Source organism: Pristiophorus japonicus, chromosome 18 (genome assembly GCF_044704955.1).
Source record: "Pristiophorus japonicus isolate sPriJap1 chromosome 18, sPriJap1.hap1, whole genome shotgun sequence".
Lineage (NCBI taxonomy): Eukaryota > Metazoa > Chordata > Chondrichthyes > Pristiophoridae > Pristiophorus > Pristiophorus japonicus.
The window spans coordinates 105,085,901-105,107,987 of NC_091994.1; the positions used below are offsets into that span (position 1 = coordinate 105,085,901).

General features: G+C 47.8%; 1 protein-coding gene across 2 annotated transcripts in view; it reads right to left on the reverse strand.

Annotated features, from left to right (window-relative positions):
- The window catches only part of agrn (agrin), a 552,899-nt gene that overhangs the window by 529,042 nt on the left and 1,770 nt on the right, over window positions 1-22,087 (reverse strand). For both annotated transcript variants that reach the window (XM_070860482.1, XM_070860480.1), the window contains exon 2: window positions 9,321-9,582. In XM_070860482.1, coding sequence (XP_070716583.1) covers window positions 9,321-9,582 — 262 coding nt within the window. The remainder of the gene's footprint in view (window positions 1-9,320; window positions 9,583-22,087) is intronic.

Here is a 22,087-nt window from a genome sequence, read left to right on the forward strand (position 1 = left end):
GAAAATACAAATACACTACATCCACTGGTTTCCCCTTATCCATCCTACTAGTTACATCTTCAAAAAACGAACAGATCTGTCAAACACGATTTCCCTTTCATAAAACTGTGTTGACTCTGACTAATCATATTACGATTTTCTAAGTGCCCTATTGCCAGGTCCCTAATAATAGATTTGAGCACATTGCCTACAACTGATGTCAGGCGAACTGGCCTGTAGTTCCCCATTTTTTCTCTTCCTCCTTTCTTAAACAGTGGGGTTACATTTACTACCTTCCAATCCTTGGGGGCTGTTCTAGTATCTAGGGAATTCTGGAACATTAATACTAGTGCATCCACTATCTCTGCAGCCACCTCTTTTATAACCCTAGGATGCAGGTCGTCAGGTCCAGGGAAATTGTCGCCACTTAGTCCCATTAATTTCTCCAGGATGGGGGGATTGCCCTACGAGGAGAGATTGAGTAGACTAGGCCTATATTCGCTAGAGCTTAGAAGAATAAGAGGTGATGTAATTGAAACATAAGAAATGAAGGTTCCACCCTGCTTGTATTACTCATTATTACATGCTTTGTTCAATCCATTACTGTCTGTGGACAGCATCTGGTTCATCTGCATCAAACCATCTCCTTTCACTCAAAGGATGGCCTGGCACAGTCAAGGTTCATTATCAAATGACAGCCATCTGGGCAAGGATCCAGAGATCAGCAGACAACCTGAGACTCGGAACCCTATCACGGCGAGCAGTCAGAGGAGTTGAGAAATAGAAGCAGAACTCACTGTAGGACTTGCATTCATATAGCTTTCACAACCACCGGACGTTCCAAAGCGCTTTGCAGCCAATGATGCACTTTTTGAAGTGCGCTCACTGTTGCAATGTAGGAAACATGGCGGACGGTTTGCGCACAGCAAGCTCCCACAAACAGCAAATTGATAACGCTCTGATAATCTGTTTTAGTGATGTTGATTGACCAATAAATATTGGCCCAGAACACCGGGGACAACCCCCCTGCTCTTCTTCGAAATAGTGCCGTGGTAGAAACGTCCATCTGAGAGCAGACGGGGCCTCGATTTAATGTCTCATCCAAAAGACGGCACCTCCGACAGAGCAGCACTCCCTCAGCACTGCACTGGGAGTGTCAGCCTGGATTTATGTGCTGAAGTCCCTAGAGTGGGACTTGAACCCACAACCTGCTGACTCAGAGGCGAGAATTCTGCCCACTGGGCCATGGCTAAAACATCAAGAAGAATCTATGAAGGGAGACGTATGCATATTTTAGGAATATAGCACCATTCTACAGATTACAGTAACTGCCAGGGATTCCAACAGGCCTGTTGGCAAGTAGAAACACATTGGGGAATTTGCAATGTACATATCCTGATTGAAGACAAGAGCCTATCATCTGATGAAACAGGACAACAGGACAGCTTAGTGAAAAGAAACCCATCCAGCTATGTAGCACTGACAAGCCAGAGAAACAAATCCCTCACACCCATTCATAACATTTCATCGAGGCAGCATTGCTTGCACAGCTGAGAAACAACAGCACTGTAGCAAGTCAGCCATCAGGTAGCAGATACAGATCAGGGAGATCAGCCTGGCCCATTCATCCGCAGTAAAGTCCGCTCCAACCACACCTTTAATCCGCCCATCTAGCGACTCGAGGTTCTTGCAAAATGGAACATGCTTGGATTGTGGAGGCCATTGGGGGAGGGGTGGGGGGGGGGTCCCTAAATATGCTCTTCATATTTGCATGGCTAAATCCAGCCTCCCGATCCTGGCAGCAAAATTGCAGATCACGTTTATGTTGCTCCAGAATGAGAGAGAATGGATTTAGCAAAGTCAAAGGTGCATGGCTCCATGCTCCTGCAATCCAAACTGCACAAGCTCGAAATAGAGAAGCACATTGCAAGGAGTTTAAGGTTTTTGCCCCCCGTAACCTGTGTGAAGAACATAAGAATTAGGAGCAGGAGTAGGCCGTACGGCCCCTTGAGCCTGCTCTGCCATTCAATAAGATCATGGCTGATCTTCAACCTCATCTCCACTTTCCCGCCCATCCCCATTTCCATTATTCTATCCCTGAATTCCCCCAGAGTACAAAAATCTATCGATCTCAGCCTTCAATATACTCAACGACTGAGCATCCACAGCCCGCTGGGGCAGAGAATTGCAAAGATTCACAACCCTCTGAGTGAAGAAATTCCTCCTCATCTCGGTCTTAAATGGCCAACCCCTTATCCTGAGACTGTGCCCCCTGGTTCTAGACTCTCCAACCAAGGGAGACATCCTCTCAACATCTACCCTGTCAATCCCCCTCAGAATCTTGTGTGTTTCAAATGAGATCACCTCTCATTCTTCTAAATGCAAAAAAGAGACCCCAATCTACTCAGGGTTTCCCGATATTAGCGCTAAATTTGCCTTTTGCCAGTTGTAACCTCCTGGCCTGTCAAAGGCAAGGATATTGCCCGATTCTCTAACTATCACATTGCACTCCAAGCTTTAATCAGCTAACAATATAATCAGGTGTTGTTTGACAATGAGTTTAATGACGTGATTCCACACTGACTGGAAGCTTCAAAAGACATGCCAGAGCTAAAATAGCACACATGACAGGTGGAAAGTGGTACAAACAAAGAATGGATTTTCCATTCCATATCAGTGGTCACTTTGATAATTCTTAGAACATTTCGTTCAATTTTCCATCTCCTTCAAACCAGAACCAGCGTTCAGCAACATAACCTCAGCCACTTAATACAAACACATCAAAAGAAGCCAATCAAGTGTGAAACATTCGCAGGTCATCATACGGGACCTGTGCTAGTTCACACTTTCCACAGATAATCTTATTTCATAAGAACATAAGAAATAGGAACAGGAGTAGGCCAAAATTGTATCGATCTGTCTTGAATATACAACTCAACGACTGAGCCTCCACAGCCCTCTGCAGTAGAGAATTCCAAAAATTCACCACCCTCTGAGTGAAGAAATTCCTCTTCATCTCAGTGCTAATTGGCCAACCCCTTATTCTGAGACTGTGACCCCTGGTTCTAGACTCCCCAGCCAGGGGAAACATCCTCCCTGTATCTACCCTGCCAAGCCCTGTAAGAATTGTGTATGTTTCAATGAGATTACCTCTCATTCTTCGAAACTCTAGAGAATATAGACCTAGTCTACTCAATCTCTCCTCATAGGACAATCCCCCCTCCCATCCTAGGATTCAGTCTGGTGAACCTTTGTTGCACTTCCTCTGAGGCAAGTATATCCTTCCTTAGATAAGGAGACCAAAACTATACACAATACTCCAGTGCGGTCTCACTTGTGTCTGCTCTCCAGTATTTCTTGCTGAAAAGCAAGTTGTCTCCAAGCAGAGATCAGGCAAGGACAGAATCAGCTGTGCCTCATTCTCTTGACTCACAAGGAAGGGACACCATAACTCTCGTAAGAATCATAAGAACATAAGAATTAGGAGCAGGAGTAGGACATACGGCCCCTTCAAGCCTGCTGCACCATTCAATAAGATCATGGCTGATCTGATCTTGGCCTCAGCTTCATTTTCCTGCCTGTTCCCCATAACCCTTCACTCCCCGATGGTTCAAGACTCTGTCTATCTCAGCCTTGGATATGTTCAATGACCCAGCCTCAACAGATCTCTGGGGCAGAGAATTCCAAAGATTCAAGAGCCTCAGAGAAGAAATTCCTCCTCATCTCCGTTTTAAATGGATGACCCCTTATTCTGAAACTATGCCCCTTAGTTTTAGATTCCTCCACAAAGGGAAACATCCTCTCAGCATCTACCCTGTCAAGCCCCCTCAGAATCTTATACGTTTCAATAAGATCATCTCTCATTCTTCTAAACTCAACGAGTACAGGTCCAACCTGCTCAATCTTTCATCATAAGACAAACCCTTCATCCCACGAATCAACCTAGTGAACCTTCTCTGAACAGCTTCCAATGCAAGTATATCCCTCCTTAAATACTGCAAAACTGCACGCAATACTTCAGGTGTGGTTTCACCAATGCCCCTGCAGTTGTAGCAAGACTTCCCTGCTTTTATACACCATCCCCCTTGCAATATAGCCAACATTCCATTTGCCTTCCTGATTACTTGCTGTACCTGTATGCAAACTTTTAGTGTTTCATGTACGAGGACACACAGATCCTCATGTCAGATCCTTCAGGAAAGGAGAGAAATGAAAGCCACTAACAATATATATTTTGTTTTTAAAAGTAGGCAGTAACCGAGGGTGATAAATAACAACGCAGATCAGAGCAACTGGCGCAGTCTTTGCGATATTACTTGAACCCCTTGACATGGTTACTGCTTTGTAACTTTCTCATTAAAATTGGGATTGGGATTGGGAAATTTATAAAAGCCAGCAAAGAACGACTAAAATATTGATAAAGAGAGGGAAGATAGATTAAGAACATAAAAAGGAAAAGAGTGGCTAAAGTAAATGTTGGTCCCCTAGAGGATGAGACTGGGCAATTAATAATGGAGAACAGGGAGATGGCAGAGATGTTGAACAAATATTTTGTACCAGTCTTCACGTTGAAGACACTAAAAACATCCCAATAGTGGATAATCAAGGGGCTATAGGGAGGGAGGAACTTAATACAATCACTAAAGAAGTAGTACTCGGTGCAATAACGGGACTAAAGGCGGACAAGTCCCCAGGACCTGATGGCTTGTATCCTCGGGTCCTAAAAGAAGTGGCTGCAGAGATAGTGGATGTAATCTACCAAAATTCCCTGGTGCTGGGGCAGTCCCAGCAGACTGGAAAGCTGCAAATGTAACGCCCCTATTTAAAAAAGGTGGTAGACAAAAAGCAGGAAACTATAGAACAGTTAGCCTAAAAATCTGTCATTGGGAAAATGCTGGAGTCCATTATTAAAGAAACAGTAGCGGGACATTTGGAAAAGCATGATCAATTAAGCAGAGTCAGCATGGTTTTATGAAAAGGAAATCATGTTTGACAAACTTGCTGGAGTTCTTTGAGGATGTAACGAGCAGGGTGGATAAGGGGGAACCAGTGGATGTGGTGTATTTGGATTTCCAGAAGGCGTTCGATAAGGTGCCACATAAAAGGTTACTGCACGAGATAAAAGTTCACGGGGTTGGGAGTAATATATTAGCATGGATCGAGGATTGGCTGACTAACAGAAAATAGAGAATCGGGATAAATGCATCATTTTCCGGTTGGCAAACAGTAACTAGTGGGGTGCCGCAGGGATCGGTGCTGGGGCCTCAACTATTTACAATCTATACGAATGATTTGGATGATGGGACCGAGTGTAATGTAGCCAAGTTTGCTGATGATACAAAGATGGGTGGAATTCAAATTGTGAGGAGGACACAAAAAAATCTGCAAAGGAATATAGACAGGCTAAGTGAGTGGCAAAAATTTGGCAGATGGAGTATATCGTTGGAAAATGTGAGGTTATCCACTTTGACAGAAAAAATAGAAAAGCAAATTGTAATTTAAAATTGCAAAGTGCTGGAGTACAGATAGACCTGGGGATCCTTGTGCATGAAACACAAAAAGCTAGTATGTAGGTACAGCAAGTAATCAGGAAGGGAAATGGAATGTTGGCCTTTATTGCAAGGGGGATGGAGTATAAAAGCAGAGAATTCCTGTTACAACTGTACAGGTATTGGTGAGGCCAACCTGGAGTACTGCGTACAGTTTTGGTCTCTGTATTTAAGGAAGGATATATTTGTATTGGAGACTGTTCAGAGAAGGTTCACTAGGTAGATTCCGGAGATAAGGGGGTTGAATTATAAAGATAGGTTGAGTAAGTTGGGCCTATATTCATTGAAGTGCAGAAGAATGAGAGGTGATCTTATCGAAACATATAAGATAATGGGCCCAAGTTTCCACATGATTTGCGCCTGATTTTTAGGAGCAACTGGTAGAGAACGGACTATCTTAGAAATCGCAATTCTCCACATTTTTTTTTCTGCAGTTCTAGTCAGTTAGAACAGTTCTACTTTGGAACAGAATTTTTTCTTCAAAAGGGGGCGTGTCCGGCCACTGACGCCTGATTTCAAAGTTTCCACAGTGAAAACGTACTCCAAACTAACTTAGAATGGAGCAAGTGAAGATTTTTGTAGAACCGAAAAAACCTGTTCTACACATTAAAAAATCAGGCGCAGGTTACAAATTAGGCGTCCAGAACGAGGTGGGGGAGGGGAGGGGAACTCATTAAATTCTACAATAAATCCTTATTTATACTTCTACAAATATTATATAAATAAATCCAACCTGAATAAACATTTATAAGCAAAGAAAAGATTAAATAAACCATCTTCCTACCTGTGTGAAAGTGCTTCAGGAGAATTCTGCAGTCAGCCTGAGGCGCCCGTTCTTTACGCGGGGGGGGGGGGGGAGGCGCCCGTTCTTCCCATGGGGGGGGGGGCAGGGGAGAGGAGGCGCCCGTTTTTTCCTGCGGGAGGGGGGGGGGGGAGGGGGGAGGCGCCCGTTCTTTCCCGTGGGGGGGGGGGGGGGAGGGGGGAGGCGCCCGTTCTTTCCCGCGGGGGGGGGGGGGGGGGAGGGGGGAGGCGCCCGTTCTTTCCCGTGGGGGGGGGGGGGGAGGCGCCCGTTCTTCCCACGGGGGGGGGGGGGCAGGGGAGAGGAGGCGCCCGTTCTTTCCCGTGGGGGGGGGGGGGAGGCGCCCGTTCTTTCCCGCGGGGGGGGGGGGGGAGGGGGGAGTCGCCCGTTCTTTCCCGTGGGGGGGGGGGGGACGCCCGTTCTTCCCGTGGGGGGGGGGGGGGGGGAGGGGAGAGGAGGCACCCGTTCTTTCCCGCGGAGGGGAGGGAGGGGAAGGAGACAGCGGTTTGTTGCCGCGGAGGGGAGGGAGGGGAAGGAGACAGCGGTTTGCCACCGCGGAGGGGAGGGAGGGGAAGGAGACAGCGGTTTGTTGCCGCGGAGGGTGGGCAGGAGAAGGAGACAGCGGTTTGTTGCCGCGGAGGGGAGGGAGGGGAAGGAGACAGCGGTTTGCCACCGCGGAGGGGAGGGAGGGGAAGGAGACAGCGGTTTGTTGCCGCGGAGGGTGGGCAGGAGAAGGAGACAGTGAGAAGGCTGCAAGTGCTGATGTGCTGATGGCAATGTGCTTTTATTAAAAAATGTTCAAAAATTAAACAGCTACAAAGAACTACAAAAATGGCCGAGTGCCAATGTTTTTTTCACACTGAGCATGCGCGAACGCTCCAACGCGCACGCGCAGCGTTGCCGGCAGGAGAAAAACTAATTTAAATAGTACCCGCCCCCTCCCACTTACAAAATCGGCGCGAGTGTAGGCTCCGCCCCCCTGGGTGCCGCGCCAAACAGACAAGGAGCTGCAAAGCGCTCGAGAATAGCGCGTTTTTTTTCTGGCGCCGTTTTAGGCGCGAAAAACGGGCACCCAGCTCGGGGGGGGGGGGGCGCCCGTTTTTTATCCTGTGGAAACTTGGGCCCAATAAGAGGACTCAACAAGGTGGCTGCAGAGAGGATATTTCCACTCATAGGGGAAGCCAAAACTAGGGGACATAGTCTCAGAATAAGAGGCCGCCCATTTAAATCTGAGATGAGGAGGAATTTCTTCTCTCAGATCTATGGAATTCTCTGCCCCAGAGAGCTGTGGAAGCTGGGTCATTGAATATATTTAAAGTTGGAGATAGACAGATTTTTGAGTGATAAGAAAGTAAAGGGTTACGGGGAGCAGGCAGGTAAGTGGAGCCGAGTCCATGATCAGATCAGCCATGATCTTATTTAATGGCGGAGCAGGCTTGAGGGGCCAAATGGCCGACTCCTGCTCCTATTTCTTATGTTCTTAAAAAATCAGGCTCCTTCAATTTTCTTTTCTAAAATGTTTTGAAAGAATTATGAATTGATCATAAACCAAATCTTGTGATGAGAGGAAAAGATTTACTTCATATAATTCAAACTAGTTTGTAATATATACAATTACAGCTTGCAGACGGAGCAGAAAATTAAATTGCAGCCTTTTTAAAAAAAATATATACTATGATCAGTCTCAATTCTAAAGGCATTTCTCAGTTAATTGCAGTAATCTCCAGTACATCAGTCATGATGCCAATGTTGCAGAATACATCTTTGGCTGCTTGATCTGTCCACCTTCAATTCAAAAGGTCCCAATTAGATCCACTAGTCTTGAGGCAACCAGAATGTCTCGTGTAAGTGGACTGGATTGTTCCAACCGAGCGGTGACATTTTTCCAGACAGACATAATCGACGCTAGTTAAACTTCATGATTCATTTTTATCTTTCATTCCCTTCCCTCCCCACACCCAGTCTCTTTCATTCCCTTCTCTTGCTCTGGTGCATCTCCGCAAATGCTGGAAACCCTCTCATATCCCACCCAAGTAGCCGTTGTGTTGTGTGTGAGCCTAGACATGGAGTGCCAGTAATCGCCACAGACGGAGGAATGATCGAGGAGCCCGGTTCGGTTCTGGCTCCACTCCCATGCAGGTAGAGCTCACAGCAGGGGTCAATGGACAGCAATCAGAAACAAGAACCCTGCCAGATTTCCTCCCTTCCCCAGCAAAATCAACGAGGCCAATTATCGCTTAAGACTGTTGGTAGCACTCTTGCCTCAACGTCATCTTTAATTCCCACCTCCGGGACTTGGGTACATAATACACAAGGACAACTCCTCAGTACTGAGGGAGTGCTGAATCGTCAGAGCTATCAACCTTTGGTGAAAACATTAAATTCAAAGTTTTTGACGATGAGCAGGGAGTTCCTTCTGCTGTCCTAGCCAACATTCCTCCCTCAAATACCACCCTAAACAGATTAACCAGACGTTTGTCTTATTACTGTGAGGAGGACCTTGCTGTGTGCAAATTGGCTGCAGCTTTCGTTTGCGTAACAAAATGGTGGCTTCACTTCATGTGCAATTCAGTCTTACTGCATCTATACAAATGTTCAAAGCACTTTACAGGCAGGAGCAGGGGCATGACTATCGGTTCCAGCTCCTCTAGGCTACAGGGGAGAAATGTCAAATTCCCTCCGTCTGATGCTTCGTTAGCTTTGGAGATGGAAGCCGTGAGGATGGAAAGTATAGATAGGATCAAACACAGCTACAATATCCTCCACACTGGAACGACCTGCCAAAAATCAGCATTAAAGCTTCCGATCAGCATTACTTTTAATGTCAGCGGTAACCCATTGACTTTAAGCTGAAGTAATACCTCGCATGAAGAACTGGTGTGTGCACCAAGTTGTCAGGAGATACCCGTGAGTCAGAAATTCAACATCTAGGGGGAAGTGAAGGGGCGGTGAAGGGAGAAAACAAAAACGTGAACCAAGGAGGAAAAACAAACCTTCCACGCAGTTCTCCACCTCCTCCAGGTTTCGAAGAGTAATCCGCATGAGGCTGGAGCTGAGCATCAGCTCGTTCCTGTGAGCCGGCCACATGGACTTGGGTGCCAGGTTGACGAAGAAAATCCGAGTGTCGCCCGTGGAGACTTGGTTGTCGCAGATCAAAGGATCGCCGAAGCCGCAGATCATCACTTTATTCCCGCCGTCCACGAGGATCTCGTTCCTCACCGTTTCCTTGCCTTTCAGGTACCTCCAGACACGCACCTTCAACGGACAACACAACACAGGTTAATACTCATGGACTACGTAAAAGTAGACACCTCAAGTCGCTGGAGAAATACCACCAACGATGTCTCCGCAAGATCCCCTGGGAGGACAGACGCACCAACGTTAGCGTCCTCGACCAGGCCAACAACCCCAGCATTGCAGCACTGACCACAATTGATCAGCTCCGCTGGGCAGGCCACATGCCAGACATGAGGCTCCCAAAGCAAGCGCTCTACTCGGAACTCCTTCATGGCAAGCGAGCCAAAGGTGGGCAGAGGAAACGTTACGAGGACACGCTCAAAGCCTCCCTGATAAAGTGCAACATTCCCCACCGACACCTGGGAGTCCCTGACCAAAGACCGCCCTAAGAGGAGGAAGTGCATCTGGGAGGGCGCTGAGCACTTCGAGTCTCATTGCCGAGAGCATGCAGAAATCAAGCCAGGCAGCGGAAAGAGCGTGCGGCAAACCAGTCCCACCCTCCCTTACCCTCAACGACTATCTGTCCCACCTGTGACAGAGACTATGGTTCTCGTATTGGACTGTTCAGCCACCTAAGAACTCATTCTAAGAGTGGAAGCAAGTCTTCCTCGATTCCGAGGGACTGCCTATGATGACGAATACTCAGGTGCACAAGTCAGATCGCCACGCAGGTTATTCCAGTTTGCACTGCATTCCGGGACGTCACTGAGCTCAGTGGGTAGCACCCTCGCCTCTGAATCGGAAGGTTGTGGGTTCAAGTCCCACTCCAGTGACTTGAGCTCATAATCTAGGCTGACACTCCTGTGCAGTGTTAAGGGAGTGCTGCACTGTCGGAGGTGCCATCTTTCGGATGAGACGTTAAATCGAGGCCCCGTCTGCTCTCTCAGGTGGATGTAAAAGATCCCATGGCAATATTTCGAAGACGAGTCTGGGGCCAGTGGGAGGGTGGTTCTCCCCGGTGCCCTGCCCAATATTTATCTCAGATTATCTGGCCATGATTACATTGCTGTGTGTGGGAGCTTGCTGTGCACAACTTGGCTGCTGCGTTTCCTACATTACAACAGTGACTACACTCCAAAAGTACTTCAGTGGCTTTCTGGGACATCCCGAGGTCGTGAAAGGCGCTATATAAATGCAAGTCTTTCGTTATTTTTCTTCAACCTCTTACTATGTTAAGGCTGCAATATCTGTATGCCAGTAAACTGTTGTTAAGTTGTTTGTTTTTGACAAAAGTTTGATTTTATTAATTGGGCCATAAGTGGAGCCAGCAGCCCACCATCGTCCTTTGATACTGATCCTTTGGGACTCATTTACCGACTGTCCGTGGCCTCTTTACTCCTACCAAAGTTCGGGCATTCTGCCTTGGTTCAACTATCTCTCTGCTTCCCGCAGTGTAGTTCACCAGACACCGGCTAGGATTGTGCTTGCCTAAATATTCACCTTCTACTGCCCGATGGCCAGTACCCACGTATGCCTCAGTTGGTAGAGTTTCCACCCCAGTTATTGCCCTCTATTCACTCCATCAGTATTCCCAAAGCTAAATATTCAATCCTGTTTGACGTCAGATTTACTCACACAGTTACTGCAGTAATGGCTCATTGCCTTGTCATGGCCACTTGTGGCTTTGATGGACATCCTGTGAGAAAGACCTCTTCTTCCTGTGCAGATCATTGGGTCTTAGCACGCCTGCTGTTCCCAATGCTCTTTCTGTCTCTCCCAATGTTTTAAGTAAAACACAGCAGCCAGCGTGGTACTGAGCCACACAGACCAACAACAACAACTTGCATTTATATAGCGCCTTTAAAAAGGCACTTTACAGGAGCATCATGAGATTTCAAAAATTGACACCAAGCCACATGAGAAGAAATTAGGGCAGGCAAGCTTGGTCAAAGAGGTAGGTTTTAAGGAGAGTCTTGTAGGAGGAAAGAGGTAGAGAGGCGGAGAGGTTTAGGCAGGGAGTTCCAGAGCTTGGGGCCTCGGCAACAGAAGGCACAGCCACCAATGGTTGAGCGATTATATCAGGGATGCTCAAGAGGCCAGAATTAGAGGAGCGCAGACATCTCGGGGTGGGGGGGTTGTGGGCTGGAGATTATAGAGATAGAGAGGGGCGAGACCATGGATGAGAATTTTGAAATCAAGGCATTGCTTAACTGGGAGCCAATGTAGCTCAGCGAGCACAGGGGGTGATGGGTGAGCAGGACTTGGTACGAGTTAGGACACGGGCTGCCCAGTTTTGGATCACCTCTAGTTTACGTAGGGTAGAATGTGGGAGGCCAGCCAGGAGTGAGTTAGAATAGTCAAGTCTAGAGGTAACAAAGGCATGGATGAGGGCTTCAGCAGAGGATGAGCTGAAGCAAGGGCGAAGACATCAACAATGTTAGAAGGGCGGAGACGGGTGATGTTATGGAGGTGAAAATAGGCGGTCTTAGTTATGCTGCGGAGATGTGGTCGCAAGCTCATTTCAGGGTCAGACTAGACACTGACTCCATCCCTCTCCCCAACTCCTGTCCGAGGCTGAACCACACTGTTCTCAAGCTTGGTGTCATATTTGACCCTGAAATGAGCTTCTGACCACATATCCGCAGCATAACCAAGACCGCCTTTTTCCACCTTCGAAATATCACCCATCTACGTCCAGATTTTACTACAATCCGGTAGTTTCATGGTCACCGCTACTGATACTAACTTGTTAAAAAAAATTCCAGATTTATTTAATTCACTGAATTTCAATTCCCCAGCTGCCGTGGTGGGATTTGAACTTGCATCTCTGGATTATTAGTCCAGTAACATAACCACTATGCTACCATACTGTATTGGGGGGAAATAAGTGTTGCGTCTACAGGTTTGCACCGAGTGCTTATATCCCAACCAGCTCTTACACCCAGAGGACATAGAAACATAGAAAATAGGTGCAGGAGTAGGCCATTCGGCCCTTCGAGCCTGCACCACCATTCAATAAGATCATGACTGACCATTCCCTCAGTACCCCTTTCCTGCTTTCTCTCCATACCCCTTGATCCCTTTAGCCGCAAGGGACATATCTAACACCCTCTTAAATATATCCAATGAGCTGGCATCAACAACTCTCTGCGGCAGGGAATTCCCCAGGTTAACAACTCTCTGAGTGAAGAAGTTTCTCCTCAACTCAGTCCTAAATGGCCAGCCCCTTATCCTAAGACCGTGTCCCCTGGTTCCCAACATCGGGAACATTCTTCCTGCAAAAGACACTTAAGAGGAAGATCCATGTCCCAATGCCTGGGCTAACACACAGAGAATGGTCATTTGGGTGATGGAATGTATTTGCTTCATGGGTTCTTTGCTGAAGAATTCATAGCAACACATTGCTATTAAGAACTAGTTGGTTTATTAGCAAAGGTTTAACAATCACACTACACATTACCAGTTCATCCACCAGGCCTACAACCACCTGTCTCATCGTGGATCCCCCGAACCCAACTGGCTGGTGTTTTGTTGAGTTCTATGAACATCACGTGACCGGCTAAGCCACTCACAACTCAATGGCTCCACAAACCTGTGAGCATACTCACGGGTGCGTACATTACAGGTGACGCGCTGGAAGGCTGTCAGCCCCCATACTCAAAGTCAGTGCCTTCAAGAAAGGAATTAAAAGCAAAGTTGCTCTTGCGCTGAACTCCAGTGAGACCCCAAGCCAACACCCTCCCGCTTCCGTCTCCCCAGCCCTCCCTTCCCCTTCCTACCCTTCTGGGTTCACGCTTAGCAACGAATCACACATGAAAGCAATTGATCCCGAGCGACAGTGCGATTCGAGCGTGTCTGTATAACATCACACAACTGTTTCAACGAGAGAGATGTAAACAGAAGAGGAAAGCACTATCTGAGCGACACGAAGCAAAAGGGGTGTTTGATCCAAGCAAAACACCCCAAGCAAATTGGCAGAGATATTTTAAAAGAAGCACTTTTATATTAGCGCCTTTCATGTCCTCAGGATGTCCCAGAGCGCTCGACATCCAATTAATTAATTTTGAAGTGCAATTGCTATTTTGGAAGCAAATGCGGCAGCCAATTTGGCAACAGAAAGCTCCCACTCCAGCAAATGAGACAAGTGACAATCTAAAAATTGGCCAGGATACTAGAAGAACTCCCTGCCCTTCTTCAAATAGTGCCGTGGGATCCTTAACATCCACCCGAGGCAGCAGTCGGGTTTAACGGACCATCTGAAAGATGACACCTGCGACAGTGCAGTGCTCCCTCAGTGCTGCACTGCAATGCTCAGATTCTGTGCCAGAGTCCTCGAGCTCAGCTTGAGCCCACAGCCCTCTGACTGGAGAAAAAGGGCTCCCAATTGACATACAAGTCCCAAGGCTGGATGAGAAGGCCAAACGAGGGGTCCACCTATTTGTGTCAATGAGCAGATTATATAGCCCGAGAGGACACAGTGACAGACATGTCCTCCCATTTCCTGGACCAAAATAATTTAGCACAGATGACAGTAACTTGAATTTATATAGTGCCTTTAATGTAGTAAAGCATCCCAAGGCAAGTCACAGGAATGTTAGGAAACAGAATTTGACACCGAGCCACATAAGGAGATATTACGTCAGGTTGGTCAAAGAGGTAGCTTTTGAGGAGGAGAAAGAGGTGGAGAGGAGAATTCCAGAGCCTAGGGCCTAGGGCACGGCCACCAATGGCGAGGGCGATGAAAATCAGGAATGCGCGAGAGGCCAGAGTTGAAGAGATCTTGAAGGGATGTAGGGCTGGAGGAGGTCACAGAGATGGGGAGAAGTGGGGCCATGGAGGGATTTGAACACGAGGATGAGAATTTTAAAATGGAGGCATCGTCCGACCGGGAGACAATGTAGGTCAATGAGGATAGACTCATAGGAATGGTGGCAGAACAATACATAAAGGCCCATCTTGTGCATGGCTTGGCACTGCCCTATACCGTTGCCACTGAAGATTGCCTCGACTCCAGTGGCAGTGAACGGAGGTGGCAGGAAGATCCACCGAGAGTAGCAATGTTTCCCCCCTCGCACCCCTCCTCTCCCAAAGCTGCTTGTGGCAATGAAAGAGACGAAACGCCCATCAATACTGCAAAACCACTTGCAGTGAAAACTGCTGTACCATCTGAGCTGGCTCCCGGAGTTCCAAATTCATCCCGTTTCGTTGGGATGAGAGTCCCGCTGCATTGTTAAAGTCACTCACAGACAGAACTGCTGGCAGGCCATTCAACCACAGAAGGCACCACTCGCAAATCCCAACCCCGTCCTCACCCACACTGTGCGATAGCGATCTGGAGTCGATTCTGGGACCCGGGACGTCTTGACTGTTCGCTGCACCGATGCTGCCCGACCCGCTGAGCATTTGCGGGGCTTTTCCTTTGGTTTCGGGAGCGGGGAACCCCAGGACCCCTTTTCCCTCTCCCTGGTCCAGGGTCGCGAGACCGGTTACTGCAGCCCGGGTTCTTACCCGGCTAAACTCAAGCCAGCAGCACCGACATTAAGTCGAACCCCGGGGTCCTTCTCAAAAATCGAGACACACACCACCGAGCTGTCAGAATTACGAGGCAATACATTTGAGCCAAGGGAGTCGGGGGTTATGGGGAAGTGGAGTTGAGGCCAAGATCAGATCAGCCATGATGTTATTGAATGGCGGAGCAAGCTCGAGGGGAAAAATGGCCGTCCGCCAAATGTATTGTCCGTGCCCCTGAATTGTTGCTGCGATGCAGTTGCTATGGCGACAGCTAACGCACACTACTGATGAGGGCGAGTTCTACAGCTGTTTGCGGGAGCAGAGAACTCCTCGAGTTACCTGCGGTAAATTACTTGCAGTTGTGTCAGCTCACGAACGCAATAAATTCCAGATCCACCGCAGGTGGGAGCCATTTATCACATCGTGTAGCAGGCCACATACGTTGTTCAGCAGGTCAGGCTGCCATTCCTCACATGTAGAATGCTAACTCACCCCAGACGCTCCCTGTTCTGAGTCGTCAGTCTCGGGTCAGAAACCACCAGTGGAGACAAAAGAGAAAGCTACGCTTTCATCTCAATAATCAGACAAGATTAGTTTGCTTTTAATCGGTCTGTTTTCAAAAGGAAGTTACTGCAATGTAAAAAAAGTGTTATAAACTTGATGAAGGTTAATATCACCATAGACAGAACAATGCAGAATGAGGCCATTCGGCCCATCATGCCTCTGCCAGCTCTCCTGCCACAGCCTTTCCCTCTCAACTCCATTTCCCTGACCTTTCCCCGCATCTGTTTATATTCTTCCTTTTCAAATACTTAAGAGAATTACATCGGATATACGGCACAGAAACAGGCCATTCGGCCCAACCAGTCCATGCCGCTGTTTATGCTCCACTCGAGCCTCCTCCTGTCTTTCCTCATCTAAATCTATCAGCATAACCCTCTATTCCCTTCTCCCCCATACGCTTGTCCAGCCTCCCCTTAAATGCATCGATACTATTCGCTTCAGCCACTCCCTGTGGTAGCGAGTTCCACATTCTCACCCCTCTCTGGGTAAAGAAGTTTCTCCTGAATCCCCTATTGGATTTCTTGGTGACTATCTTATATTGATGGCCTCTAGTTATGCTCTTCCCCACAAGTGGAGACATTCTCTCTGTATCCACTCGATCAAAACCTTTCATAATTTTAAAGACCTCTATTAAGTCATTCCTCAGCCTTCCTTACCCCCCCCCCCACTCCCCTCCAAGAGAAAAGAAACCCAGTCTGTTCATCCTTTCTTGATAGGTCTACCCTCGCATTTCTGGTTAACCTATTCCCTTTTAAATAATGTCTAGTCTCTTGCCTCAACAGCCACTTGCCTTGAAGCATTGTAAGTCCCATTAACCCGGTGTGTAGCACTGTGAAGTAGTTTCACTACACTCCTATCCCTTCTCTCCCGCACTGCAGTACAATCCCACGGACAGCAGAAGCCGTGCAGCACGCAATCAAATCAATGCTCTTCGCACTCGAGCCTCGACAACGAGTGTCCTCGGGTTATTTGGCGACGGAGATCTTCAACATGGAAGCCTCGTTCTGTCCTCATCCGCCTTTGGAGCAACGGCACTGGACAGTGGTCAAGAGCAGAAGCATTGACTGATATTATCCTCGGCCTGGGTGGAGAAAGTAAGGGCTATTGTGGCTCCTTTCACCCCCCCACCCCGCCCCACCCCCCCACAATTACAGAGATCAGATAACTGAGTACGGACCGGGATTTAACATGGGACCTATCCGGTCTGGGCTAGTCCATGTGAACTGAATACCCACCAAACCTTCTTGAAGAAAAACCTTTTAAGAGAGTGCAGCGTCCAGTCATTAAAATCAAGACTTGCATTTATATAGCGCCTTTCACAACCTCATGATGTCCCAAAGCATTTTACAGTCAATGAAGTACTTTTTGAAGTGCATTCACTGTTGTAATGTGGGAAACGCGGCAGCCAATTTGCGCACAGAAAAGTCCCACAACCAGCAATGAGATAAAAGATCAGATAATCTGTTTCAGTGATGCTGGTTGAGGGATAAATATTGTCCCAGGACACCGGGGATTAACTCCCCTGCTCATCTTCAAAATAGTGCCATGGGATCTTTTACATCCACCTGAGAGGGCAGACGTAGCTTCGGTTTAACGTCTCATCCGTAAGACGACACCTCCGACAGTGCAGCACTCCCTCAGCACTGCACTGGGAGCGTCAGCCTGGATTATGTGCTCAAGTCCCTGCAGTGGGGCTTCAACCCAAGACCATCCTACCATCCTCTTTACATGTCCACGGGTGGGAAATGAATCTACACATCGCCGTTCCACAGCTGTGTGCACAAGCATACACAGGCTCCACAACATACAGCTCGACTGAACGTAGCAGTCTTCCCCGCCCAGCTGATGGCATAATGGGTAAAGAAAAAAAAAGACTTGGATTTCTATAGCACCTTCCACGACCACCGAAAGTCTCAAAATGCTTTACAGCCAATGAAGTACTTTTGGAATATAGTCACTGTTGTCATGTGGGAAACGCGTCAGCCTATTTGCGCACAGCAAGCTCCCACAAACAGCAATGTGATAATGATCAGCTAATCTTTTTCTTTTTGTTTATGTTGATTGAGGGATAAATATTGGAAAAGGTACCGGGGAGAACGCCCCTGTTCTCCTTCGAAATAGTGCCATGGGATTTTTTACGTCCACCTGAGAGAGCAGATGGAGCCTCATCCGAAAGGTGGCATCTCCGACAGTGCAGCGCTCCCTCCCTAGATTTTTGTGCTCAAGTCTCTGAAGTGGGACTTGAACCCACAACCTTCTGACTCACAGGCGAGAGTACTACCCACTGAGCCACAGCTGGCATTGCCCACTGCAAAGACATTGCCCATCATGGTTCTGAGCTGCACATACCAGCCAGCCTCAAGTTCAATCCCCAACTCATTTCAAGCAGTAGGATGCTGCTGGGCTAAGAATGAAAAAGCAAAAAAGTAATCTTGGGTTCCTGACCTTGATCCCCTTCCAATCATTCCTACTTCAAATGTGTGTGGGGACAGGAGGGGGCCAGGTTTTACTGTGCTGGTCCCAACATTGTCAAGTAGCGAAAATGCAGGGTCATACGCAAAAAACAGGTGAAGTGCTGGGAATCTGCTGCTTTCCCAGGAACTGTCAAATAAGTTGCCAACAATCACTGTCTAAGTACACACACAATAGATGGCTACTTGGACAAGGCATAGGGCAACCCATTTGACACTCCTGGTATCATACTACTGTCGTAGGCAGCACCCTCAGGGGAGATGGGGAGAAAAAGACTGGTTGCAATCAGCAGTATAATTGTATTATGTTCCACATTACTGGAGGCATTTTCTTGATGAAACGTCAAACCATCTCTCCCCACCCCACCCCACATCTGACTGCTCAGATGGTCGTGAGTTCAATATAAAGAAAAGGACATTCTCCCCCCCCGCCATCTCCTGGCTACCATTCCTCCCTGAACCAACAACGCCAGATTCATTGATCGTTCATCTCATTGGCTGTCTGTGGGACCTTGCTGTCTGCAAACTGGCTGCGGCATGTGCTATCACAGCAACCGTGACTGCACCTCAAAAGCAACCCATTGTTTGGGAAGCACTTGGGGACATCTGCAGCCCATGATAGAATGCTATATAAAGGCAAGTTCTTCCTTGCGTCACGCTGTTCTCGTCTGGCTCAGAAGGTCGTGGGTTCAAGTCCCACTCCAGAGACTTGAGCACAAAAAACTAGGCTGTCACTCCAGGGCAGTGCTGAGGGAGTGCTGCACTGTCGGAGGTGCTGTCTTTTGGATGAGATGTTAAACCGAGGCGCCGTCTGCTTTCTCGGGTGGACATAAAAGATCCCATGGCACTATTCCGAAGAAGAGCAGGGAAGTTCCCCCTCTCAGATCCCCCCCCACCCTGGCCCCTGCCCCCGGTGTCCATCCAGGCCGACATTTCTCTCTCAATCAAAATCTAAAACAGATTATCCGGTCATTATCACTTTGTTGTTTGTGGGAGCTTGCTGTGCGCAAATTGGCTGCTGCATTTCCTACATTACAACCATGACTACACTTCAAAAAAGTATTTAATTGGCTGTAAGGCGCTTTGAGACATCCGGTGTTCGTGAAAGGCGCTATATAAATGCAAGTCTATCTTTCTCTCACGGTTCTCTCAAATAGTTAATTTGCAACAAGGTCAGGTTCATGCTATTGAGATTGACTTTTAGTGCTGTTCATGATAAAACACAGAGCCTGGAGGAGTTTATTCCAATCCTTCAACTGAAATCGAAGCCAAAAAGTTTCAAGAAGGATAGGAAGGAATTTCTCACTCCAGTCTAGTGCAGATTGGAGGCTTGAAATTTACATTTCATATCAATCTGGGACTGATCTGAAGTGAAGGTTCCGGTGTTAAATGTTGCAATCAACATGCTCTGAAAGCAAAGAGCCACTGATCGCTGGGGTGGTTTCATCCCCACCCTCCCACCGGTGTCCCTACTGTTGGCTGCACTTCCAGGAGGTAAAGGGTAAAACCTCTAGACTTCAGACAGCATCGGGGAGCCACTTTTTTGTGGGTCTCACATGAGCTACGCGTGGGTGAGCTGCTGGTTCAGCTAACCATGCAGAACTGTTAGCTTGCTTCCTGCACTGACCTCCGAGGGGGCCTATGCAGGAAGTAATGCAGCACGAGGTGAGGGAGTGTGGCGAGTGAAGATCGTTGTTCCGGTCACAAAACTGGATGCAGAAAATACAAAGTGCACAGTCAGTACCCATCACCAGCACAGGCGGTCCCTCGAACGAGGATGACTTTGCTTCCACATGAGTTCACAGATGTTTCACTGAAGGACCCGACTGTGGGAGCACCTTCACCACTCAGACTGCAGCGGTTCAAGGCTCACCACCACCACCTTCTCGAGGGCAATTCGGGATGGCCAATAAATGCTGGCCTGGCCAGCGATGCCCGCATCCCGGCATGAATTTTAATAAAATCATTATAATTGCAGTAGTTCTAAATGGAACATTATTTGTTGCAGGGTATTTTCCAAATTGTGCAGAAAAAGTGGGCACAAGGAACAACCCATAATTCCCATGGGTACTGGCAGGACTATACTGGTACTCTTGCAGGCACAGTACTCCAAGTGCTTGGATGTGCACTTGAAATGCCATAACCTACAGGACTACAGACCAAGAGCTGGCAAGTGGGATTGGGCCTGGATAGCTCTTTTTCGGTCGGCACAGCAATGATGGGCCGAATGTCCTCAGTATGCGCCATAAAATTCTCTGATTCTCTAGGCAATCCAGTGTAGTCATGATCTCACACAATGGAAGGATGTGATGCCAGACATGGTTTGTTTGGACACACCCAACAACAGCTTCTTCCAGAGGCTCAATGGGTAAAGACAGTGTAGAGCAGAGCGGGTCCCAGCTTCAATTCCTGCTCCCGTTTGAATTGGCTAATCTCGGCCAGTGGCAGCAAGGGCACTACAATTGGCCTCAGAAGCTCTCTCGTCTGAAAAATCCAGGACAAAGGGAGGTAGAAAGAGCACATTTTATCACTATCAATATCTTCCCCTCCCCCCCCCACAGGTAATAGCAAATGGCAGCTAATTTATTCAAGATAAATTGGATCAAAAGCAACATTTTTTCTTCATTCGTTCATGGGGTGTGGACAATGCTGGCATTTATTGCCCATGAGAGAAGGTGGTGGTGAGCCACGTTCTTGATAGCTGCTTGTTAGGCCATTTCAGGGGGCAGTTAAGAGTCAACCACATTGCTGTGGGTCTGGAGTCACATATAGGCCAGACCGGGTAAGGACGGCAGATTTCAATCTCTAAAAGGACATTAGTGAACCAGATGGGTTTTTACGACAATCCAGCAGTTTCACGGTCATCATTAATGATATAGGTTGAACCTCCCTTATCTAGAACTCCCTTATCCAGAACCACCCCTCATCCAGAACCATTCCCGACCACCGGGTGGCGCAAGCGCAGAGCTCTGACATGAAAAAATTGAAGTCCATCCTCGTTGCCAACTCCCGCAATCGCTGGCCTGACCTCATGATCTCTCTGCCGCACTCCCAGCCCCAAGCCAGCCAGCCCCGATATCCCCTTGCTCAGTACCTGTACCATCCAATTTAACGTGACCACCCCTCATCCAGAAAAATTCCTTATCCAGAACAGGCCAGGTCCCGACAGTTCCGGATAAGGGAGATTCAACCTGCACTGGCTTTTTATTCCAGATTTATTTAATTCACCAAATTTAAATTCCCCAGCTGCCGTGGTGGGATTTGAACTCATATCATTAGACCAGGTTTCTGGATTACTAGTGCCTGGATTACAGGACCACAATGCCACCATTCCCTTAACCCGAGACTACCTCTACAGAATAATTGCCGAGGTTTTTGATCTTCAGCGATATTCAGTGCAAGGCTGAGCCATGAGGATCAGTGCGGTCCAGTTTCGCTCCATGGTCCGTGCTGAATTAACTCATCTCAACTCGGGCATCAGTGCGGACAGTTCAAATAGCCTCAGTGTATCTGGGTGAGGGGTGGTGGGGAGGAAGAGATGAAAATAAAATCAGGTGTGTTTTACCACACTCAATCACTTCACTACCCAGCCGCTCCTATTGAAGTAAGTACATGTATGTGTGTGTGTGAGTATCAGTTAAGTGCAGGCTGCAATGCCACAGTATGGTGAAATAAGCTTCTGACAAGTGCTGTCAAGGCTCACACATTAAGAATGGCTCACTGGGAGGCGTACCAGGTGGCTTCCAGCACGTGCCACCATCTTCAGAAGAGGAGGGGACTAGGAAGAACATGACCACTTTGCTTCTCACAGCGGATATAATATCCCCACTGGGAGTTATTTTGCCTGCTACCATACCAGTCGCTTCAAACAGAAGCCAGCTCCGGCTACCCACTCATCGATGACCTAAAACCTAACTGTTGAATTCTGAGAGTCAAGCAAAAGAAAGGAAATAATCACCTCTTTCGATACTGTAACTCTCTGTGAAATTTCATTGGGATTTTTTAAAGTAATGTCAAACCTAACCGTTCAATTCTAA